The sequence below is a fragment of the Pipistrellus kuhlii genome, unplaced genomic scaffold (genome assembly GCF_014108245.1).
Source record: "Pipistrellus kuhlii isolate mPipKuh1 unplaced genomic scaffold, mPipKuh1.p scaffold_m20_p_2, whole genome shotgun sequence".
Classification (NCBI taxonomy): Eukaryota; Metazoa; Chordata; class Mammalia; order Chiroptera; family Vespertilionidae; genus Pipistrellus; species Pipistrellus kuhlii.
In genome coordinates, this window is record NW_023425515.1 from 37,885,050 (window position 1) to 37,906,943 (window position 21,894).

The following is a 21,894-nucleotide window of genomic DNA, read 5'->3' on the forward strand; positions in this document are numbered from 1 at the left end:
CAGATGTCTGCCTCCCAATATGTATTTATTAAAATAAATGTAAGACATTGAGCTTATTAGACTCAGTCTCAAATAAAACCATTATATTATTACTTTTGAATTTTAGTAGGAAGCTGTTTTTTTTAATTCATAAGGTCTTTAACAGCTCCCCAATGTGAACCCTGGACAGCGTTCATTAGACAGGATGTGGAGGCCAGATGACGCCAAGAAGTCTTACTGTGTAATTTAATCCTGGGTGCTGTGTTGTTTGGCTTCACTGGACACCGAGCGTGCATATATAATTATGTGTGCATGTGTGGAAAGCCCAACCCTGATAGGAGAGAGAGGGAGGAACATCATTAGCAGAGATTATCTGTGTTTCTCCAGCTGGGCAACGTGCCTCTGAACTCCAAGGGCTTTCCCCAGTGTAAATTATGAGCCTGACTCAGCTGCTGTTCAGTTCCCCTCTGGCTGAACTGCATTTGCTAATGCTGTGGCTCAAGAGGCAAAATGTCTTGAGGTTCTAGAGATGTCTTCTTCTTGTAAAAAAAAAAACAAAACAAAAAATTTCTCTCCTCATATTCACAGGATAGTGGTACATAGCCTTCTCAAATCAGAAATAAAAAGGCAAAATGGGGAAAAACACAAACCGTGTGCCAAACCTCAGCTACGTGTATGTAGTACTTTGAAAATTGTTAGCAGACTGGATTGATTCCTGTTCAGCTAAGGCAAACAGAAGTGACCTAGGAGAGATCAACCAAAGGACTTGTATGCATGCATATAAGCATAACCAATGCATACAGACACCAGGGGTTGAGGGCATGAGTAGGGAGTTTGGGGGGACAATGGAGGGATAAGGACACATTTGTAATACCTTAATCAATAAAGAATAAAATAAAATATTTTAAAAAGTGATCTAGCCGGGACCGGTTTAGCTCAATGGATAGAGCATCGGCTTGGGGACTGAAGGGACCCGGGTTCGATTCCGGTCAAGGGCATGTACCTTGGTTGCGGGCATATCCCCAGTAGGGGGTGTGCAAGAGGCAACTGATCAATGACTCTCTCTCATCAATGTTTCTAACTCTCTATCTCTCTCCCTTCCTCTCTGTACAAAATCAATAAAATATATATATAAAATATTTTAAAAAGTGATCTAATCCAAAGGTTTTCATTATGACCAGCTGAGAGTTTCTGATTGGATCTGCTGCTGCTCTGAAATTGAAGTCTGAGCAAATTAACCCCACTTTGCACTCTGAACCAAATCCTGGTTCAAAGCCACAAGAAGGTCTTACCTGAAGTTCTTCAGCAACAACAGTACACTGATATGAAAACTTATATCTTTGTAATATCGCATGACGCGCGAGGCTTGGCATACTACGCAAATCAATTGGTGGAGTTGGGTTCACAGCTTTCCATTTATTATGTATGTGTGTTGTACTAATAATCCGTTCAAAAGGCATGGTGTCTTCTCTTTATGATTTTACTACCTAAGACTAGAGGCCTGGTGCATGAATTCGTGCACTGCTGGGGTCCCTCTGGGTGGCCTGCAGGGATCAGGCCGAAACCCGCAGTCCAATGCACCTGCAGCTCCTACCTGCTGCTCCTGCTCTTCCCAGCCCCACTGTGCCTGCTATGGGCTGGCACCTAATCTGTCCTGATTGGGTGAGGCTCGTGCTGCCACAGTAGCACTCACCAGCCATGAGCCCTGTGTCTGACGCCCTCCCAAGGGGAGTGGCCTGTGGGATGGGGCTGAAACCAGCTCTCTGACATCCCCCGAAGGGTCCCGGATTGCAAGAGGGCACAGGCCAGGCTGAGGGATCCCACCAGTGCACAATTGGGCAGGGGAGGGACTGCAAGAGGGCTCCAGGGCATGTCTGATCCATCTCACTCAATCTGGATAAGCCAGACCCCAGGGGCAAGCTAACTTACTTGTTGGAGCATTTGCCCCCTGGTGGTCAGTGCACATCATAGCGAGCAATTGAGCAGCCTTAGCATACCATTAGCATATTACACTTTGGTTGGTTGTTCTGCCATTTGGTCTATTTGCGTATCACCCTTTTATTATATAGGATAGCCAATTTATTGATATAGATATGTCCAATGTCAATTTATCGATTGAAAGTCAGGGGAGATAAATTAAAATAGATAACATAGGAACTGTAATTAAGTGATTGTTTTAAATCTTCTTTTAAAAAAGTCATTACCAGCCGAAACCGGTTTGGCTCAGTGGTAGAGCGTCGGTCTGCGGACTGAAAGGTCCCAGGTTCGATTCTGGTCAAGGGCATGTACCTTGGTTGCGGGCACATCCCCGGTAGGGGGTGTGCAAGAGGCAGCTAGTCAATGTTTCTCTCTCATCGACGTTTCTAGCTCTCTATTTCTCTCCCTTCCTCTCTGTAAAAAATCAATAAAATATATATTTTTAAAAAAGTCATTACCAGTTTTTTCTTACCAACCGTATTAACAGGTAACAAAATCATACAACCTAAATGGGGTTTTATCCCTCCTCCTTCCTTTGCTATTCCTTTGGGGAAAATATTCATAGGTTAAGCACTAGGGCTAAAATATATAGAACAAGGAAATCAGATAGTAATGGGTCATCCACTGATCCATTTTCAGGACTATAAAATTGCCCAGTACAGTACCTGTGACATCAATATTAGCAGCAGCCATAGTAGCTATACTTAGACTCAGCATAAAATAGCAGCCCAAATAATGCATCAATTTAAGATTAAATACTGGATGTGGATGAGAACGTATTGCCTTACCTCCTAACAGAGAAGACTTTATGATGAGGGGAGATTTCAAATACAAAAGATTAAGGAGAGGGAGCCTGAATTTTCAGTGGCAGAACGGCATTGTAAGAACAGGCGAAGGATTTAGCACTTCTCTAAGAAGGACTCTCTTCTAATTACCATTGCTAGCAAGGCAGAAAGGAAGCACACTGGTGGGATGGGATAAATTCTGGGGGTAGATTGGTGGCAAAATTCACACTTGCATGTGAGAACTGATTTATACATATCAGGCTGTAGAAACCAGGTGGTTTGCCATTAAAAGTTAGAGCTGGGCCCTAGCCTGTCTGGTTCAGTGAATACAGCTAGCAGATTGAAGGATCCTGGGTTCAATTCTGGTCAAGGACACATACCTCAGTTGTAGTTCCCCAGACCAGTTTGGGGTATGTGCAGGAGGCAACTAATCAATGTGTCTCTCTCACATCAATGTTTCTCTCTCTGTCTCTCCTTCTCCCCTCCTCCCCCTCTCTAAAAATCAACGGAAAAATATATTTCAGTGAGGATTAACAACAACAACAAAAAATTAGAGCTAGCAGTCAAGCCAGTTTAGAGGGTGTAACCTGTGCCACTGCAAGGGTCCTGTGCTCATTTTAATGCTCTGCTGCCGCTACCTTACCATTCTTAATTGCTCTTTAACATGGTGTCTTGTGTTTTTATTTTGTGCTAGCCTTGCAAATTTTGTAGCTAGTCCTATTGACAATATACAAAATTGTCATAATCCCTTAGATAATGTTCTCACTGGCATATATCTCAGTACATTGACTGTTTCCTGTGGCATGCCCCTTTTTGCTAAAGGCCAGCAGGTTTATTCCTTCCTGGATACTGTTAGACTTCTAGAATAAGAATGTGTTTGTGCCAATTAATGACTTAAGGGAAACTCTGCCTCAATTTTATGCCCCAATCAATGCTATTTTGCTAATGAGGTCTATATGTATTATTTAATGTAACATCATGATTTCAGAAACTATATATTCTGCTCATTCCACTTACTGTGGTCTTGAATAAAAGTTTCCTGATCATTGCATAAGTAATGAGTAATAGTTTTTATGAAGCCAAATCCTTCTGCTCAAAGAAGAGACTTGTTGGCCCAGCATTCAAAACCTTTCATGACGTGACACTGCCCTATACTTAGAGCTGTGCTTATCACTGCTCTCCACACACCTGATGTTCCAGCTATTCAAGGCTGCTTACTATTTCTGGAAAATGCCATTTTTGTCTCGCTCTCCATTCTTTTCTTTTTAACTTCCTTTTTTATAAAAATGAATGCCTTCTTCCAAATACAACGCTTCCCTCCCCCGTCTTCCACCCTTTCTCCACTGGTATGACTTCTGCTCTTCCTTCAAGGTCCCACTTTGTTGCTCAAATGTCTCTTCCTCTATGAAGTTTCCCCCTGATGTTCTCAATCATAGTTAGTTACTACCCTCTCTGCTGTGCCATGGCTCGTGAAGCTCTTAAAGGTTTATTAAATTCTACACTGCATTACAGTTACTGTTCAGGTGACCATCTGTTGAGTGCTCCTTGAGCTTAGGACTGTCTCCTGTCTCTATTCCATCCTCCACAGCATTGTTACAGGATGTGTGGCACATGCTCAGTGCATGTTTACTGAGGGAGTGTCTTTGTCCATTCAGGCTGCAATAACAAAATACCACAGACTGGGTAACTTATAAACAACAGAAATTTATTGCTCACAGTTCTGGAAGCTGAAAGTCTGAGATGCGGGTGCTAGGTGATTGGACAAGGCCCTCTTCTGGGTCTCAGGCTTCTCATTGTACACAGTGGAAGGGCAAGGGCTCTCTTCAGAGCCTCTTTTCTAGGGCACTAACCCCATTCATAGGGGCTCCATCCTCACGATCCCAGTACCTATCAAAGGCCCCACATACTACTACCTTTGGGCATTAGGATTTCAACCTACCTCTTTGGAGGAGACACAAACATTTAGACCATAACAGTGAGGGAATTGGAAGGACTACTCTAGTTATCTGGTACATTTAAACCACTTAGTTATAATTCTCTAAAATGAAATAACTAGTTACCATCAGTTGATCTTGTTGGAAATTGTTTTGACTTTGAGAATTATTTGTGGAAGACAGAGGTAATAAAAGCCAAGTTGTTCCTAAGAATGAGGCCCCCAGAGTTGTCTAATGTTTGATCCTGGGTGAAAGAGTAGTAGGAACGACAGAAAAGATGGAAGGGCCTCAGATTAGTCAGGGAACATTACCCAGAACATTTTGAAGTCAGAAAAACAGGAAGCTTAAGGGTACCATTTGACTCTCAATTTAGCCATCCCTAGCCAGCAATTTAGTTCTCAACTTTTCTTTTTTGTAGCACCTTCCCTTAATTAAAGTATAATGCCATGTCAAGAACAGTTTTGAAATAAAGCCAGTAACATGGTAGGAGTATGCTAAATACATTTTTATTCTACCACTTTGACTCTGAAACTAAATGCCAGCTATTGAGAAAGTTTAGTCTTTTCTTTTATTCTGCCTAGGCTGTGTGAGTAAGGAGACAGTGAAAAAGAGAATAAACCAGAATCTGAATCTATTGGGGTCAAGCAGTAGACTTTTCTTGAGCTTCTCTGCGACCATAGCCAGTCATGCCTTTAATTTGTCCCATGGGATTAGGTACATTAGGCCAAAGGAAAAAGCCACTAATTCCAAAACCTGGATTGTCAAAGGTTAATTTCTAAGTCGCTGGTACAATTGGTGGTCCATCCTAGTCCTGTTGCTGTTTTAGTGAGTATGAGAAGATCGTTTAGTAGACTAGGTAGGACTCTATGATTCCTCATAGGTATGTAATGATTTATTTTCATATTTTAAATTTTAGTGCTCAAGTCATGTCAGATTAGTGAAGTTGGATGGATGCCCCATTTCAAAACCCATTCTCACTAGTGAATCTACTGGCTTTTATGGGGAGCAAGTAAAAAAAAGGGGTGGGGGCTCTCTGTGGAAAAATCCATCATGTGAAAGTTGGAAATTATAGAATGGGGTGGATCATCCCAGAAGAGATGTGCTCCCATAAATGTGTATCCAGTAAAATAAGGGTAGAAAAATAATATTGAAAGCATGCCTGAAAAGGAAAGAAAATCATAAAAGGATAATAGAAACACTACAGAGTTTATGAGAAGGACACTTAGATTTGCCTCAATAAGTGTGGGGCAAAAATCATGACCGATTTTGTGTTGATCTGTGAATCCTCAGGATATAACTAATGTCTCTTTACTTAACCATTTCCCACCAGCAGACCCTGGATCTCTATCTCAGCCTTTAACTCAACACTTGGTCTGGGGTAGGAAACTCTAGGGATAGCATTTAGATTCTAAGTTACATGTAATCTTAACTGTCATAAACTCTTACCTCATTTTATTCTCTAGACTTATATTTATTAATCTCTATTTATACACACCCGTAGGTAGCTTGATTGGTGTTAAGGTTCTAAATACAAAGTTAATTCTAATGTATACATAAATGAAAAGTTTTAACTGTATAGAAGTTTTAACAACGCTTGCCACAACTTACTCAACTAAATGAGCTTCATCTTTATCAACAGCATCTTGGTAAAAGTGTCAGGAAAAGTATTAGTATCCGGGGAACCCTGCTAGCATTGCAGGAGCCTGTTCTGGCCATTCTACTGTGGCTTGGGGACTTTTCCTTCCAAATGGCAATTTGCAGATCTCATATTGGACATTGGTGTGGAAGGAGAAAAGCTGTCAGTTCCCTCTCCCCCTACCTGCCCCTGTTAACTATTGCACTATTTCCTGTTCTCATGGTTTTGTCTTTTCTATAAATAGATTTCATGTAAATAGATTCCTACCATATGTAACTTTTTGTATTCGGCTTTTTTTCTCTTAGCATTGTGCTTTTGGAATTTATTCATATTGCTGTATCTTTTTTTCTCATTTGCCTTGCTTTTATCTTAGTGGAATGTGGTTGGGGGGGGGGGGGCAGATAAAATGCCTATGTTCAATCTACCATGTTTAACTAGAAATCTTATTTAACAGTTTTAGAAAATAAATCAGAAAACGTGAATATAGAGTGAACTCTTCCAATTTTGCGGTTGAAATCAAACTGATTTCAGATGCCAAGGCAACCAAGAGAAACCATTTGAAGATTTCAGGTCTTATTTATAGTAAACACTCAATTAAATGCCTGTTATTTGATCTGAATCTACAACAACCTCCAAAAGAGAGTTTTATATTATCTCCAGTGTACAAATGTATTTATGTAACTTGTTGAAGACTTCACAGCTGGTAAGTTGCAGAGCCAGGATTCAATGAGATCTTTCTGACTTGAAATCCCAGATTTTTTTCCCATTTCAACACATCATAACATAATGTAATCAACATGGTGAAACAACTGTTTACACTATCTTGGCCTTCATTACGGTCTGGTTCATTACAATTCTGGGAGGAAATTTGACATAATGGTGGGTTATTCACTGATGACATTTGCTCAGTGTGCTGTGTGTGGCTAACTCACTAATGTGTTGGGCAACATCAGAAGGGGTCTAGCAATGAAATACAAAAGTTTCCTCTAATCTACCACCAAGGAGCAGTGATATTCAGAGCAACATTCTGGGAAAGATGAAGTTGCAGATGGATCAACAAGAACAATTGAAATTATTCAAGGAATGTGTATTTATAAAAAGTTGATTTCATAAAATCTTGTGCCTTAGGAATGCAGCCTGGAGCTTTGAAGACCCATCAGTGTTAAAGAAAAAAATTGATATTTATAAAATCATTGTGTACAAACTCTGGAGTTCTAGACTTTAAGAACATCAGATACTTTTAAATATTGAAAAGGCATTTTTTAACCTTAGTTTATTAATTCATAGGACCTTTATTAATTTCAGATTCCATGCTAGGTATTGAGAAAAACTATACTAAGATAGTTCCAAGCTTCTCTACAAGAAACATATGTGTTGTAGAGATCATCTACAATATTAAATGTTAGTGATAACATAAAAGTATTAAGGTTTAATATAAAAAAAATAAGTTCAGCACATGAATAAGATTCTTTAGTGGATTGTGAAGAGAAGCAAGTGATGTTTATGGTACAGCCATTCCTTTTGGAAGCAGAAGTTACAGAAAACAATGACATCCCCTCCAAAGCTATTACCAGAGGTAGCATGCCAGGCTAAATGGACCACTGTCATTTCATAGTTCTTCAGGTAGAGTTGTCTCTTCTTATCCTCATTTTACAATGTTGTGACTATAACTCATGCTATTCTTTTAAAAACAGCTAGACATAATTTATATAAATTTATAAATAGTTATTTAGAACCAGTTATTTAGAACTTATTAGGGGGAGAAATATTCTCACACTGCCGTAGACCCATATCCAACCCTCACAGTTCACTCAGAGGAGGAGTCTTCAAGCCTTTGTACACAACTCTTGAACAAGCTTGGTGATCTGGTTTTCAGGTCCAGGACACATTATAAAAAACACATTAATTACTCAAGCAGATTTACCAAGAGCTATGAAAAGTGATGGCTAATGAGTTGACTAGTGGCTTTACATTGAGATAGAAGAAAATTCAAATTAACTAAAAGTACAATAATAAAAACTTATTAGCATTTACAAGGATTTTGCGGACAGATTTGTCAGTGTTACTTCAAATAGTCACTTCTACTGGAAATTTTGAAATGTTAACTTTTAAAAAAAATATGATCTCTATGCAACTTTTTAGGAACATGTGTATTGAAAACATGTGTGCATGTAGTGAGTTAAAATTATAATTTCTGGTGCATCTGGTGTTACTCAGTGGTTGAGCATTGACCCATGAACCTGGAGGTCATGGTTTGATTATAGGTCAGGGTACATGCCTGGATTAAGGGCTTGATCTCCAATAGGGGGTGTACAGGAGGCAGCTGACCAATGTTACTCTCTCATATTTGATGTTTCTGTCTCTCACTCTTCTTTCTCTCTCTGAAATAAATTAAAATAAATAAATTATAATTTTGATGGGAGGCAGCTAAATATGTCTTTAAATTCTATCCTATGTAATATTAATCATTTTATTGAGGCACTACATACTTTTTTTTATCATAAATACTTTGTTATTCTACATTTATTTTTTCCATTAGAATTGTCTTGTACATTTATAATTTTTTAACACTTATAATAAATATTTAATATTAATTGATGTTCTTCCTAGTCATCCTCATCTTAGAAGATGGGACTTATCAAGGATCCTTTAGTAGTCTGCAAATTTCAGCTATATATTGGGAGTATAAGTGGAAAATATACCAATGAATAATTAAATAATGGGCTTGGATTACTCTCTAGCACAAAGTCAAATTCACATTTCAAAACAGTGACAAGAGACAGGTGAAAAATGATTGATCTTTGCCAATTTCCTTTTGGTAAAGCTCAAAATGTTCATTACACATTTGCTAGGATATCATCTTGATTGAATCATTACCTTAAAAAATTAAAACTTCTGATTGCTTCTGTGAGCAAAAACAATGTTAAGAAGAAATGTAAAAGTCTAAAGTAATGGGATCTTTCACATTATTAAAATTAGGCATTGGATCCGGAGCCTATAGATCCTCGCTCCTCCTGGAGCTTCTATCCTGGTTATCTGTAATACAATCTTCTCTGGGAAGTAACAAGATCTACTGCTGATTTGATACTTCTGTTCACTTATTCTTCCCTCCATTCGCCTTCCCAAGTTTTTTGCCTTTCACCTAAATTAGTACTGTGATTAAGAACTTCAAGAAAGAGTAATTATGAGAATAGCAATAGTCTAATTGCTATTTTAAAATTTCCCACAAGTGACTGTTAAAACTACTTAAGTATTTGAAAATAATTCCTTGGCTCTTCAGATGGTTTTAGATACCTGGGTATGGCCTCTTGGAAAATCCTATTTTAAAAATCTCTGCTTTGCCCAGCTGGTGTAGCTCAGTAGTTGAGCATCAAACTATGAACAAGGAGATCACAGTTCGATTCCCAGGACAAATGTCAATTCTGAATTTAGACTTGGTCCCCATTAGGAGGGGTACAGGAGGCAGCCAATTAATAGTTCTCTCTAATCATTGATGTTTTATATTTCTCTCCTTCTCCATTCCTCTCTGAAATCAATAATATATATATATTTAAATCTCTGCTTTAATTGGGTTCTGACAAGCCAATCATTTAGGATGAGCTATACTTAAGTCATTTCATCTATAGATATTCCTAAAATTTGATAGCAGACCTGCAATTTTAAAGCAAGTAATGGAGTTCTACACATTTGGCAAATCCCCATGTACGAAGGGAAGCCACAGTTTTTATTAATACTCACAACAACAAAAATCTGTTAATATGAATAAAGCATTCAGAGCACCACTGTCCAATAGAACTCTCTGTGCTGATGGAAAGGTTGTATTTTGCACTGTCCAATATGGTTGCCAATAGCCACACTGGGCTACTGAGCACTTGAAATAGACTAGTGCAACTGAGGAACTGACTTTTTTACTTAATTTAATTTTAAGTTAAATAGCCACATATGGCTTGAAGCTACCATATTGGACAGTGCAGATATAGAGGTTTAATGTTAAAGAAAACTGCAGAAAGTGGCATATTTTAGAATTCTCCACTTATTTTTACTTGTTGCTAGGAATTTTTACCTTTCATCCTAAATATAGTACCAAAGTTCAAGGTAAGAGGTGAGTCTAGTCCATATTTCTCTGCCTTAGGCCCTTCTTAATGAAGTGGAAGCTCATTATAATATTGATATTAGGGTCTTGTGACTAAGGGTCCTGCTGGAACCTATATTCAGGCTGAGGCTTTGGAACTGAAGTGGAACTGGGTTCAAACCCTGTCTTTACCACTAAGTAGTTGTAGGTCAGTTATTTAAACTTGGTGCCCCAATTTCTTTATCAATTATTATCGGGATTGATGTGAGAATTAGAGAAGTTAATACAGGAAAAGTGTTTAGAGCATTAAGTGGCAATAATCCCAGTAAATGTTAGCTATTGTTATTAATATATTACTTATTCCATTGCTCTGTGTGTGTGCATGCGTGCCTATAAAGTTCTCCTCCTATCATATTATATCAGGTCCTGTACTAGGTGCTGAGGCCAGATAGTAAGAAAAAGAAGATGGACAAGATACAGAGATAAGTAATACTTGGATCCTACTTCTATAAGCTAATGAAAATTAGTTATTTCTCTTGAAAAATAGAAGGCATGGATCTAATAAGTACTAAGGATTCACTGTGTATTTTGTAAGTATGTTATATATGCTTTCTCTCCTGTAATTATCAAATCTATTCTTTGAGGTGGATTCTGTTATTGTTGCCAATTTTAGATAATGAAATTGAGACTTAGAGAGAGTTAATGGCTAATATTTGAATCCAGGTCTATCTTCCTTCAGTGCTTCCCCTCTTAGGCCCTCACAATATTGTTCTCTATATGATGAAGTATATAGAAATTTCTGAATTGATTGACTGGGAAACAATATTAAAGTTTGTGGTATAGCCCAGATTTTTAAACATAATTTTAATTTTAAATAATTTTAATTGTCATTTTGAACATGACTCTCCTGGACTGTTTGTCTTAAGGGGAGTCATACATTTCCAAAAAGAGAGGGAAAAGGCACAAAGTAACGGGAAAGGAAATGAAGAAAAGGGATTAGCATTTACAGAGTGCTTACTACCGTGTTTCCCCAAAAATAAGACATCCCCTGAAAATAAGACCTAGCGCAACTTTGGGAGAAAAAATTAATATAAGACACTGTCTTATTTTCGGGGAAACAGGGTATATACTTTATGCTTGTATTAGGGACCCACTCAAGTTCCTAGTTCTATATATTCTACTAGAGGCCCGGTGCATAAAATTTGTGCACGGACAGGGGAGGTGTCCCTCAGCCCAGCCTGCACCCTCTCCAATCCAGGACCCCTCAAGGAATGTCTGATCGCCAGTTTAGGCCCCATCCCATCCCTAAACAGGTGGTCGGACATCTCTCTCATAATCCAGGATGCTAGCTTCCAACTGCTCACCTGCCTGCCTGCCTGATTGTCCCTAACCACTTCTGCCTGCCAGCCTGATCACCCCCTAACCACTCCCCTGCCAGCCTGATGGATGCCTAACTGCTCCCCTACCAGCCTGTTTGCCCCAACTGCCCTCTCCTATCGGCCTGGGTCTCTCCCAACTGCCTTCCCCTGCTGGCTTGATTGCCCCCAACTGCCCTCCCTTGCAGACCTGGTCCCTCCCGACTGCCTTCCCCTGCTGGCCATCTTATGGTGGCCATCTCATGTCCACATGGGGGCAGCCATCTTGTGTGTTGGAGTGATGGTCAATCTGCATATTACTCTTTTATTAGACAGGATTAGTAGGATAGAGGCCTGGTGCATGGTTGGGGGCCAGCTGGTTTGCCCTAAAGGGTGTCCCGGATCAGGGTGGGGGTTCCCTTGGGGCATGGGGCTGCCTGGGCAAGAGGCCTGTGGTGGTTTGCAAGTTGGCCACACCCTCTGGCGACTCAAGTGAAGGCCCTGGTATCTGGGATATATTTATCTTCTACAATTGAAACTTTGTAGCCTGGAGCAGAGCCAAACCTTCTGCTTGCTCTGTGGTGGCAGCCATTTTTGTTGGGACTTATGTATCTTCTATAATTGAAATTTTGTACCCTGTTTCCCCAAAAATAAGACAGTGTCTTATATTAATTTTTGCTCCCAAAGATGCGCTAAGTCTTATTTTCAGGGGATGTCTTATTTTTCCATGAAGAAGAATACAGTACACATTTATTGTTAAATGAAAATAAAGGAAATTTATTACCTGTATATGGTATGGTAGTATGGTAGTTGTCAACACAAACCAGACAAACTGTGAATCCTACAGTATCAAGAATTTACTCATTTATTTAATGACAATCATGTCATCATCTTCTGGAACATCATCATAACAATCCAATTCCTGAATTTCTTGTGACTTCATTTCTTTCAGAATCAGTGGACCAAACCTCTCATGTTTAGCCTAGGGGGGCCTTATTTTCGGGGGGATGCCTTATATTTCACTCAGAAGGAAAACTGTAAGTAGGTCTCATTTTCGGAGGATGTCTTATTTTCGGGGAAACACGGTAGCTTTAAGCAGAGGCTTGGTCTGGCCAGAGTGTACAGAAAGCTTGGCTTCCTCCTTTGCCGGGGGCAACCCTAGCCTCCTGCTCTTTCCAGCTCAGTGGCTGTCACCATTTCTGTTTGGATTTATGTATCTTCTATCATTGAAACTTTGTAGCCTTGAGTGGAGGCCTAGGCTGGCAAGGGTAGGCAGAAAGCTTGGCTTCCTCCATTGCCGGCGAAACCCAAGCCTCCCTCCTGCTCTCTGTGGCCGTAGCCATCTTGGTTGGGTTTATTTGCATATTGCTCCCGATTGGCTGGTGGGTGTGACTTGTGGGTGTAGCAGAGTGATGGTTAATTTGCATATTGCTCTTTTATTAGATAGGCTAATCTTCCCTTTAAAAAAAAAATTAGAGTATGTTTCTTTCTTCTCCTTTTTCCATGAATAGATGTCACAGTTTCTAAAGATAATTATTTACCAAAGGTTGTTTTTGTGATTCTAAATACAAGTTTTTTAGTGCCTTAGCATGTACTACATCTGGACCTTAGAACTTGGAAATAATCAAAACACTTAGATATGCCCTATCTCTTCATCTGTCTTGAGTTTGTTCTTTCAGTCACAATTATTTTAACTTTTCCCACTTGAACACAAACTTTACTAGTAGAAAAGGTAAAAACAAAACAAGAGTCATCAACTTTTGTTTCCTCATTATCTGTTTTTTATTCATTTATTTTCATTTTGAATTTATAATTATTATTCAATCTGTTTGCAAGCCGCAACACATACTGACAAATAGATTTCCTGACAATGTCCTTAACATCTCATATAATTTGTCATATATGCAAATGTAGGTAAATTGGCTCATTAGTCTATGTGTTTAAAGCAATAAAGATCTGGTTTGAAAATTACTGATTAAACAAGTAATGCATGCTATTAATAGAAATTTAGGAAAATAGAGACAATTTAAAAGAACAACAGTAATAATCACTGGGCTATTTAAACCAATTTTTCTATTTTCTTATGATACTAAAATAATTATTTTTACATTCATTAGTATTTGTATGTTTAAAGGCAGTAGATCTGTATCTTATTTTTAAGACATTTTAAGTGAATTTATTTAGTTCCTGATTTTCTTTTTCATAAGTCAAAGATAGGTCAGGAAATGTTGATTCTGTTCTGGAATATTAACACTAAAAATAGTGTACTGGATGGGGCAAAAGTAGGTTTACAGTTGTTTGTATGGAAAATAAATAATAATGCAAACATAAACTCTGTTTTGAATATTCATAGTTCAAACTTACTTTTCCCCCATGATGTTTATTATTTATTATAAATTTATAGAGGTTATAGAGAAATCAATTTTTTGGTCAAGAAATATGTTTAGACTTTGACTTAAGTTATATATGAAATCTCACAAATTTCTACTTCTTGGTAAGTTTATAATTGTGACTGAAAAATAAGTATCTTTATTCATTTTAAACATATTTTAACTTCAGTTACGGTTGTATTTATAAGTATTAGTATGCAGAAGGTAATCCATCAATATGGAGAATTTTCCTTTTTATAATTTTTATTTTTTGCTGGCTCCAGCATACTTCAGTATTACTAAACATTCAGAATCTTGACCAAAAATATAGACATATGGTAAGTACTGAATCAGTATTTTTTGAATGCATGTTTTTTTAGTGAAATGTTGTAAAGATGAGATGAGGTAGGTGAGTGGGTTTGGTTGATGGGAGGTTATAATTATCCTCTTAAATAGAACTTTTAGTAGATGGTTCATAGTTATGAGAGCAGGTTAGGGATAAAAGCATGATCGTTGGCCACTCTTTTGATCTGATTTTAAATAACATATTTAGAATTTCAATTCCATTAAAAAGCTACCTAATGCTTTTCAAAATACCAAGCAAGATCTTGGTGATAGATCTTTATCCTGGGAAGACCATTTTGTGTTATTACTGTGAACAAGTAACTTAATCCCAATTTTAAGGTGGAAATGATGCCCTAATAGCACAAGTCTCTTATGCTCAAAATACTACTCTATGTATTTTAGAAAAATGACCAAGAGGTTAGGGTAGCAGGATTGTTTAATTTAAGGCAAGAAAATCCCAAATAAAGAGAAGACAGCTTGGGAAATTCTCACGATCAATCAAGAAATCTCAGCAATATTTAATTTAAGTGCTTAAATTAAAATTTTATTCAATTTTAGTCACACTGAAAATTTTATCTATGGGGCATATTTCCCCAAATTTTTTCATTTACTCATGTTTATGATATAAAACTCAGAATGTGATCTATTATAAAATTATCCTCTATTAGCAACATGGGGAAATCTGTGTTATATAATAAACACAAGAATTTGAAGGCCATATGGCCACGTTGCCTCTTTCATTCCACTTTTTCTCTGTGCTGGATGCGTCTTGGCACAAAGCCAAGGTAATTTCCAGAATTTGGCAGGGCCCTGGCAAATGCACAGCTGCTGCTGTCTCCAACTCTTGCCTACTCATTTTGCACAAACCGCTTCCTCCTCTTGGTGCTGAGAAACTCACCGAGTCAGAGGAGCACGCCTGGAGGGCAGATGCAGAAGCCCCTCTTGAGCTCCTGGCAGGTTCAGGAGCCCTTGTGAAGGTGGCAGCCACCTCACCTCCCCCGCAGCCCTGCCCACCTTGCCCTCCACTCCTCTGCTCTTCCTTATCTTTTTCCATCTAACTCTCAGTGTTTAAAAATATCATCTCCTGCCAAAACTGGTTTGGCTCAGTGGATAGACCATCGGCCTGCAGACTGAAAGGTCCCAGGTTCAATTCCCGTCAAGGGCATGTACCTTGGTTGTGGGCACATCTCCAGTAGGGGGTGTGCAGGAGGCAGCTGATCGATGATTCTCTCTCATTGATGTTTCTAACTCTCTATCCCTCTCCCTTCCTCTCTGTAAAAAATCAATAAAAATATTTAAAATATATATATATATATATATATATATATCATCTCCTTTCTTTTCTATCCCCTTCAAATAAAAGCTAACTTTGACTTCTCATGAATTAAAATATTCAGTCATGCCCAGCCAGTGTGAGTCAGTGGTTGAACATCAACCTATGACCAGGAAGTCATGGTTGGATTCCTAGTTGGGGGCACATGCCTGGGTGGGTTACAGGCTTGATCCCCCATCGGGAGCATGCAGGAGCAATCTACCGATGATTCCCATCATTGATGTTTCTATCTCTCCCTCTCCCTCTCTGAAATCAATTTAAAAAAAAAATTGTTTTAAAAGAAGATCCAGTCAGTTCCCAGGAGGATACCTGAGCAGAATCTGGTCAGGGAGAGTGAGATTGAGAGGACAAAGATAGAGGCAGAGATAGTGGGGCTGCTTGCATTCCCTCAGTTTCTACTTACCAGCTTCATCACTGTGCAGTGGCTGTTTGTAGGTGTGCACACAATCACAGGTAAAATTTAGACATTTTTATCCTCCTACACTGTTCTTAAATGTAGAATCAGCTCTGATCATACTGGAATACAGTCATGGCGATGATTCCTTCCCTTTGTTCTGTGTCTCTCATTTCTCTGCCTTTGTTCACGGACAGTGGACTTGGAACAAGCTTCTTTGACCACACTAATTGGGATGAGGAAGAGGTCGCATCCCAGCTCTGCCACTAATTGGTTGTGTTGAGCAAGTCAGCACTTTCTCTGAGATTTGCTTCTCATATGTAAAAAGCCAGCGGGTTGGACTGTATTCCTTGAAGTCCTGTTATTCCTTGATCTCTTAAATATCAAATTGCATGTGATGTCCATGCTAAAGATCTCCTCTGTACTCGTTCCCAGTGCCAGTGGCAACAGGTCCGCTTCACGGGCACCCTTAACCTATTGGAAAAGGAAAGAGATTACAAAACAAACACATGCCCTAACTGGTTTGGCTCAGTGGATAGAGCGTCGGCCTGTGGACTGAAAGTTCCCAGGTTTGATTCCGGTCAAGGGCATGTACCTGGGTTGCGGGCACATCCCCAGTAGGAGGTGTGCAGGAGGCAGCTGATCGATGTTTCTCTTTATCGATATTTGTAACTCTCTCTCTCCCTCTCCCTTCCTCTCTGTAAAAAATCAATAATATATATATACACACACACACACACACACACACACACACACACACATATATATATATATATATTTATTTATTTATTTATTTATTTATTTATTTATTTATTTATTTTTATTTTTATTTTTTTTAATACATGTTTTTCTAACTTTTTGTGTGTGAGTTCATTCCAATGTGATGTCATCAGGGAGAAACTCAGGATAAAAAGTGACAGAATAGAAATTTACTAAGAATTAATATAAAGTCCATAGTTTGATTCAAAGAACAAATTGCACAAATAGGTGTTTGGCTGAAGATCACATATCACATTAGACTGTCCTCAAGTCTAATGTGAGCCAATAGCATAAGGGACACCCTGTGCTGAATGGGATAACCACAAGTCCCAGTGGCAGAGGCAGACTGGAAGGAACGGAGGAGGCAGTGGCCAGCCAGAGACTCTGAAGTCAGCAGTCTTCAAAGAGATCAGGGAGAACAAGGTTGGAGAGGCCAAAGGCAAGAAACAGCCCAAGATTGTAGCAGGAGATGAGCAAGAAAGCAAAGTGCGGGGATCAGTAATGTCAAAACACTGAGATGAGCACAAAGGGAACAAAGTGGGGAGGATAGGGTGAGGAGAATGGGGGTCCATTCAAGCCAACAGCTATTGCTGCAACACATGAATCCAGCTTTTCTTTTTCTCTTTTTCCCCAACCTTACATTCCCAGGCAGTTTGCCCAGCTCCAAAATTTCTCCATGCCCTAAAATTTAACTTATCAACCCCTTCCATGCCCTGGTCTTTTTCCCCCTCCCTGTTTTCCTTTCTTCTGTCTGTCTGAAACACATCTTTCTTTCAAAGTTTCATCTCAAGTCCTACCTCTCTCCTTCAGCCAAAGTTCACTACTCCTGCCCCCACTATTGTTTTTCTTTTCACAGCTCATTTGTCATGTCTGGGGAACAGTCAGAAGGTGATTCCCTGGATGTAATTATTAACTCCTTGACTAGTTTGCCAGCTCTGAAAGGAAGGAACTGTGTTCTGCATCTTACAGAGACTGTATGGTACAGGAGAGAGTTTGGGGATAAGGAAAAATAACCTGGTATTCAATCCTGCCTTGTGACTTTAGCACATACCTGTCTCTAGGCCTTAGTGTCCTTTGAAAAACAGGGACAACGATCCTATGTTTTCTCTTCCTTACACAGGGGACAAATGTTTAGATCAAGATTAGGGGCAACAGTATTTTTTAACTGTAAAGCACTTTAAGAAACTAAGGGCTATCGTGTTATTAAAAAGGAATCTAAATTTTAGTTAGATTTTAATTCTTGCTCTGCCTCTTATTCCACATATGACCTTAGAAAAGTTTTTTACTTCTCTGTAAAATGACAAGGCACTCTTACCAGGACTATTAGTGATGGAGCTGGCTTATACATCAATTTGTAAGGGCCAGTTGTCCAATATTGAGTAACTTTGCAAGCAGGTTGTTAAAATGTTATTAGATTAAGATCTGCCATAGTGGAAGTATTTATCCCAGGGAAATTATAAACCCTACAAATTGGGTTGTTGTTGTTTTTTTCCCCCTGGAGAGCTGGTTTACCAGCACATGACTGAATTATGTAAACAAGGCTCTATCTTATCTAATAAAGAGGAGATATGCAAATTGACCATCAAACCATAACAAGATGGCTGTGCCTACAGCAGAGGCCGAGTTCCATAATGAGCCTTAACGAAAAATCAGCAGGGACCTGCGGCTGGTTAGCCCTGGGCAGGAGCAGGGGTCCTGAGGCTGCTCCCCCTGCCTGGTGGGGCTTGCCAGGGGACCTCAGGCCACACTCCCCCGCCCCCACACCCTGGTGCCAGGCCAGGGGATCTCAGGCTGTGCCCCCTGCCCAGCAGGGCTTGATGTGGGACCTCAGGGCGTACCCCTCACCAGGCAGGGCTTGACAGGATACTTCAGGCCATGCCCCCCACCCACCCAGGTTCTGTGCTGGTGGAACCTCAAGCCACACACCCCTCCTCGGCACCCAGCTGGAGGACCTGAGGCTGCGCCTCCCCCCACCTCTGCCCAGAGCCAGGCCGGGGGACCTGAGGCCACACACCTACCATGCAGGGCTTGACAGGGCACCTCAGGCCACACCCTCTGCCCAGGCCAGCGGACCTCAAGGTGCCCCCTTCCTCCACCCGGGCTGGGGGACCTAAAGCTGCACCCCAGACTCTAACAGGAGAAAGGTTTTCATATACATTTTACTAATTTTTTCCCCATCTCTGACACTTCTATTATAGAGAAAGGGCAAATAGCAATATTAAATTATTTCCTCCAATTAAACCCCTTTTAATGTGTATGAATTTTGTGCACCGGGCCACTAGTAAACTATAAAGCTCTTTGTCTGAATCAGCATTAAAAGTAGTAATGGCAACAAGTAATGTTCTGTATCCACAGAAGCTAGCCCGTTGCAGCACAGCTCTTACCACATATTTAATAAATGCACCTTTAATTTAACTAGGGTTCACCCGTGTATTATTCTGATACTTCTTCCCCTGAGCTAAAGGAGCACCCATCTTTACCTCTCTTCAAATCCCTTTCTACAAAATGTCTTTTTAAAAATCAGATAACAAAAATAAAAGCCTGGTTCAGTGCATGACATACACAAAAGTTGTTAAAACCTCTATGTCTATAACTGAGTTAATTACCTTCTTTCTAAATCTCCTTTTCTTTTGATGTTTCGTATCTCAGTTAATGACATATCCATCTATCCATTATCCATGTAAGTTATCTAAAAGTTATTCCTCTCCCTTTTCCTTACCCACCCCTATGTTTAATCACTAGATCTTACCAACTCTGCCTCTGAAACCTACCACCTCATCTTCACTGCCTGTTTCCTGGTTCACGGACAGCCATCTCCTCACTGTGTCCTCACAGGACAGAAAAGACCGGAGATACTCTTTAGGGACTCTATTATAAGGCTGCTAATCCCATTCACGGGGACTTCACCCTTATGATCCCACCACCAAACATCAACACTATGGGGATTGGGTTTCAACATATAAATTTGGGAGGGACACAAACACTGGGTCAATAGCAACATACTGCATTAATATAGAATGCTTGGAATATCTCAAAAAACTTGACAATATAACCACCATCACTCCCTCAATCTAACCACCTGGAATTAACTATTGTTAATTCTTTGGATATATCCTTTCAGTCTTTTTTCTTGTATATGTGTTTATGTATCCTTTTAAATATATTTAAAAACAGTTTATGTTGAATATATTGTTCTAATGTGTTTTTATATTCATATGTCATGAATCTTCTCATGTGAGTAAATGCTCTTCTTCAGCATGATTTTTAATTGCTACACAATATTCCACCATGTGGCTATGCACCACTGTTGAACTAACCTCATTGTTTCAGTGTTTTTATTACTCTGAACAGAAGTGTAGAGTGGATGACTGCAGTAAGGGTGATCTCATGTCCTCCTCCTGTCCCCCCAGGTTTTGGATCCCTCTCTCACATCAGAACTCCATTCAGATAATCCTCTGAGTGTCATCTCAGGGCCTCAGGCACACTCATGGCACGATGGCCGGCCCTCAGGAGCACCTGAGCTGCTCCTCCTCACCACACTTACCCTTGAGTGAAAACAAAACTTTCAATGGACTGCAAGATGAACTCCCACCCGAGGGGAGCCACCCTTCTCCCAAGCTCCTTAAGGACCAGCAGGACACAGGGGTGGTGCAAACGGAGCTAACGGAGGGCATGAGCAGCCCCATCACCACCACAGTGTTGACAAGTGTGAGCGAGGATTCCAGGGACCAGTTTGAGAACAGCGTTCTTCAGCTAAGGGAACAAGATGAATCGGAAATGGCCGTGTCTCAGGGGAACAGCAACCCTGTAGATGGAGAGAGCATGAGTGGAACAGAAGACATCAAGATCCAGTTCAGCAGGTCGGGCCACGGCAGTGGTGGGTTTCTTGAAGGACTATTTGGATGCTTAAGGCCTGTGTGGAATATCATTGGGAAGGCGTATTCCACTGATTACAAATTACAGCAGCAAGGTAAGCTATCATAATAGACCTAGAAGGTATTTCTTGTGTAAAGACACCATCATTATTAACTGCATAACCTTTGGCCTGTGGGTAAATTAAAGAGCTAGTGCCTGGTGAATACCCACATCAGTTTCCCATAGACCTTCTGAATGGAACAGATTCACATTCGGTTGGATTTTTTTGGTCGAAGCCCATCTTTTGTCTTTGTCCAATCCAATGGTGTCCAAAGTAGAGTACAGATAAGACAATCCATGGTGTGACAAGGAAGAAAATGTTAGAGTTTCTGTTTCTTTCATCTTATCATTTTAACTTTCTATTTTCACATGTGTTTTCATATAGCTTTGGTATTTTAACAAAGTGCAGGTATGTAATTTATAAATAAACCACATGATATTTGCATATTTAAAATTTTTTATTGATGGCCAATCAAAAAGTCTGATAGCCCCTGGACTGATCCCAAACCAGATGGAAGCCACATGTTACTGCCCCTGATGATTGCAAGCCTGCCTGAGGGTGTCGTAAAAGGAATTTATTTCTTTCAGTCAAGGTACAGGAAGCCCACAGTTTGAGGAAAGATAAAATATCTAACCATTCTTGAGATACGTCATTATTTCTAGGTACCCCTGCTTTTTAAAAAGTAAAATTTTAACTCCCATCACTGTGTAGCACATATATTCCTGTATTCTAATTCCAGCATGCTGGTTCTGAAGTAAAGAGAACACGTGGCCCTAGAGTTCTTTATAACTTCATTTATGTTCTTGAAAAGAACATTTTATTTCTGATATCAAATGTAATATATGTTGAAAATTTGGGGCATACAGGTAAGTCCCCCCAACCCCTGAAGAAAAAAAAAAGTTAAAATAACCTGTGATTCCAGTATCCTGCAATTAATCACCATTAATGTTTGTGGTATATATTACGTTAGTCCTTTTGTGTGTGTATGTGTGCCTTAAAAGCAAATAGAGTCATACTGTTTTTTACTTCATAAGGTGAAC

The 21,894-nt window shown here is 39.7% G+C and overlaps 1 protein-coding gene across 4 annotated transcripts in view; it reads left to right on the forward strand.

Moving 5' to 3' along the window:
* MAP3K13 (mitogen-activated protein kinase kinase kinase 13) overlaps nt 1-21,894 on the forward strand; it is a 140,561-nt gene that overhangs the window by 80,091 nt on the left and 38,576 nt on the right. For all 4 annotated transcript variants that reach the window (XM_045583762.1, XM_045583761.1, XM_036446109.2 and 1 more), the window contains one exon: nt 20,349-20,908. In XM_045583762.1, coding sequence (XP_045439718.1) covers nt 20,434-20,908 — 475 coding nt within the window. In that variant the 5' untranslated portion in view covers nt 20,349-20,433. The remainder of the gene's footprint in view (nt 1-20,348; nt 20,909-21,894) is intronic.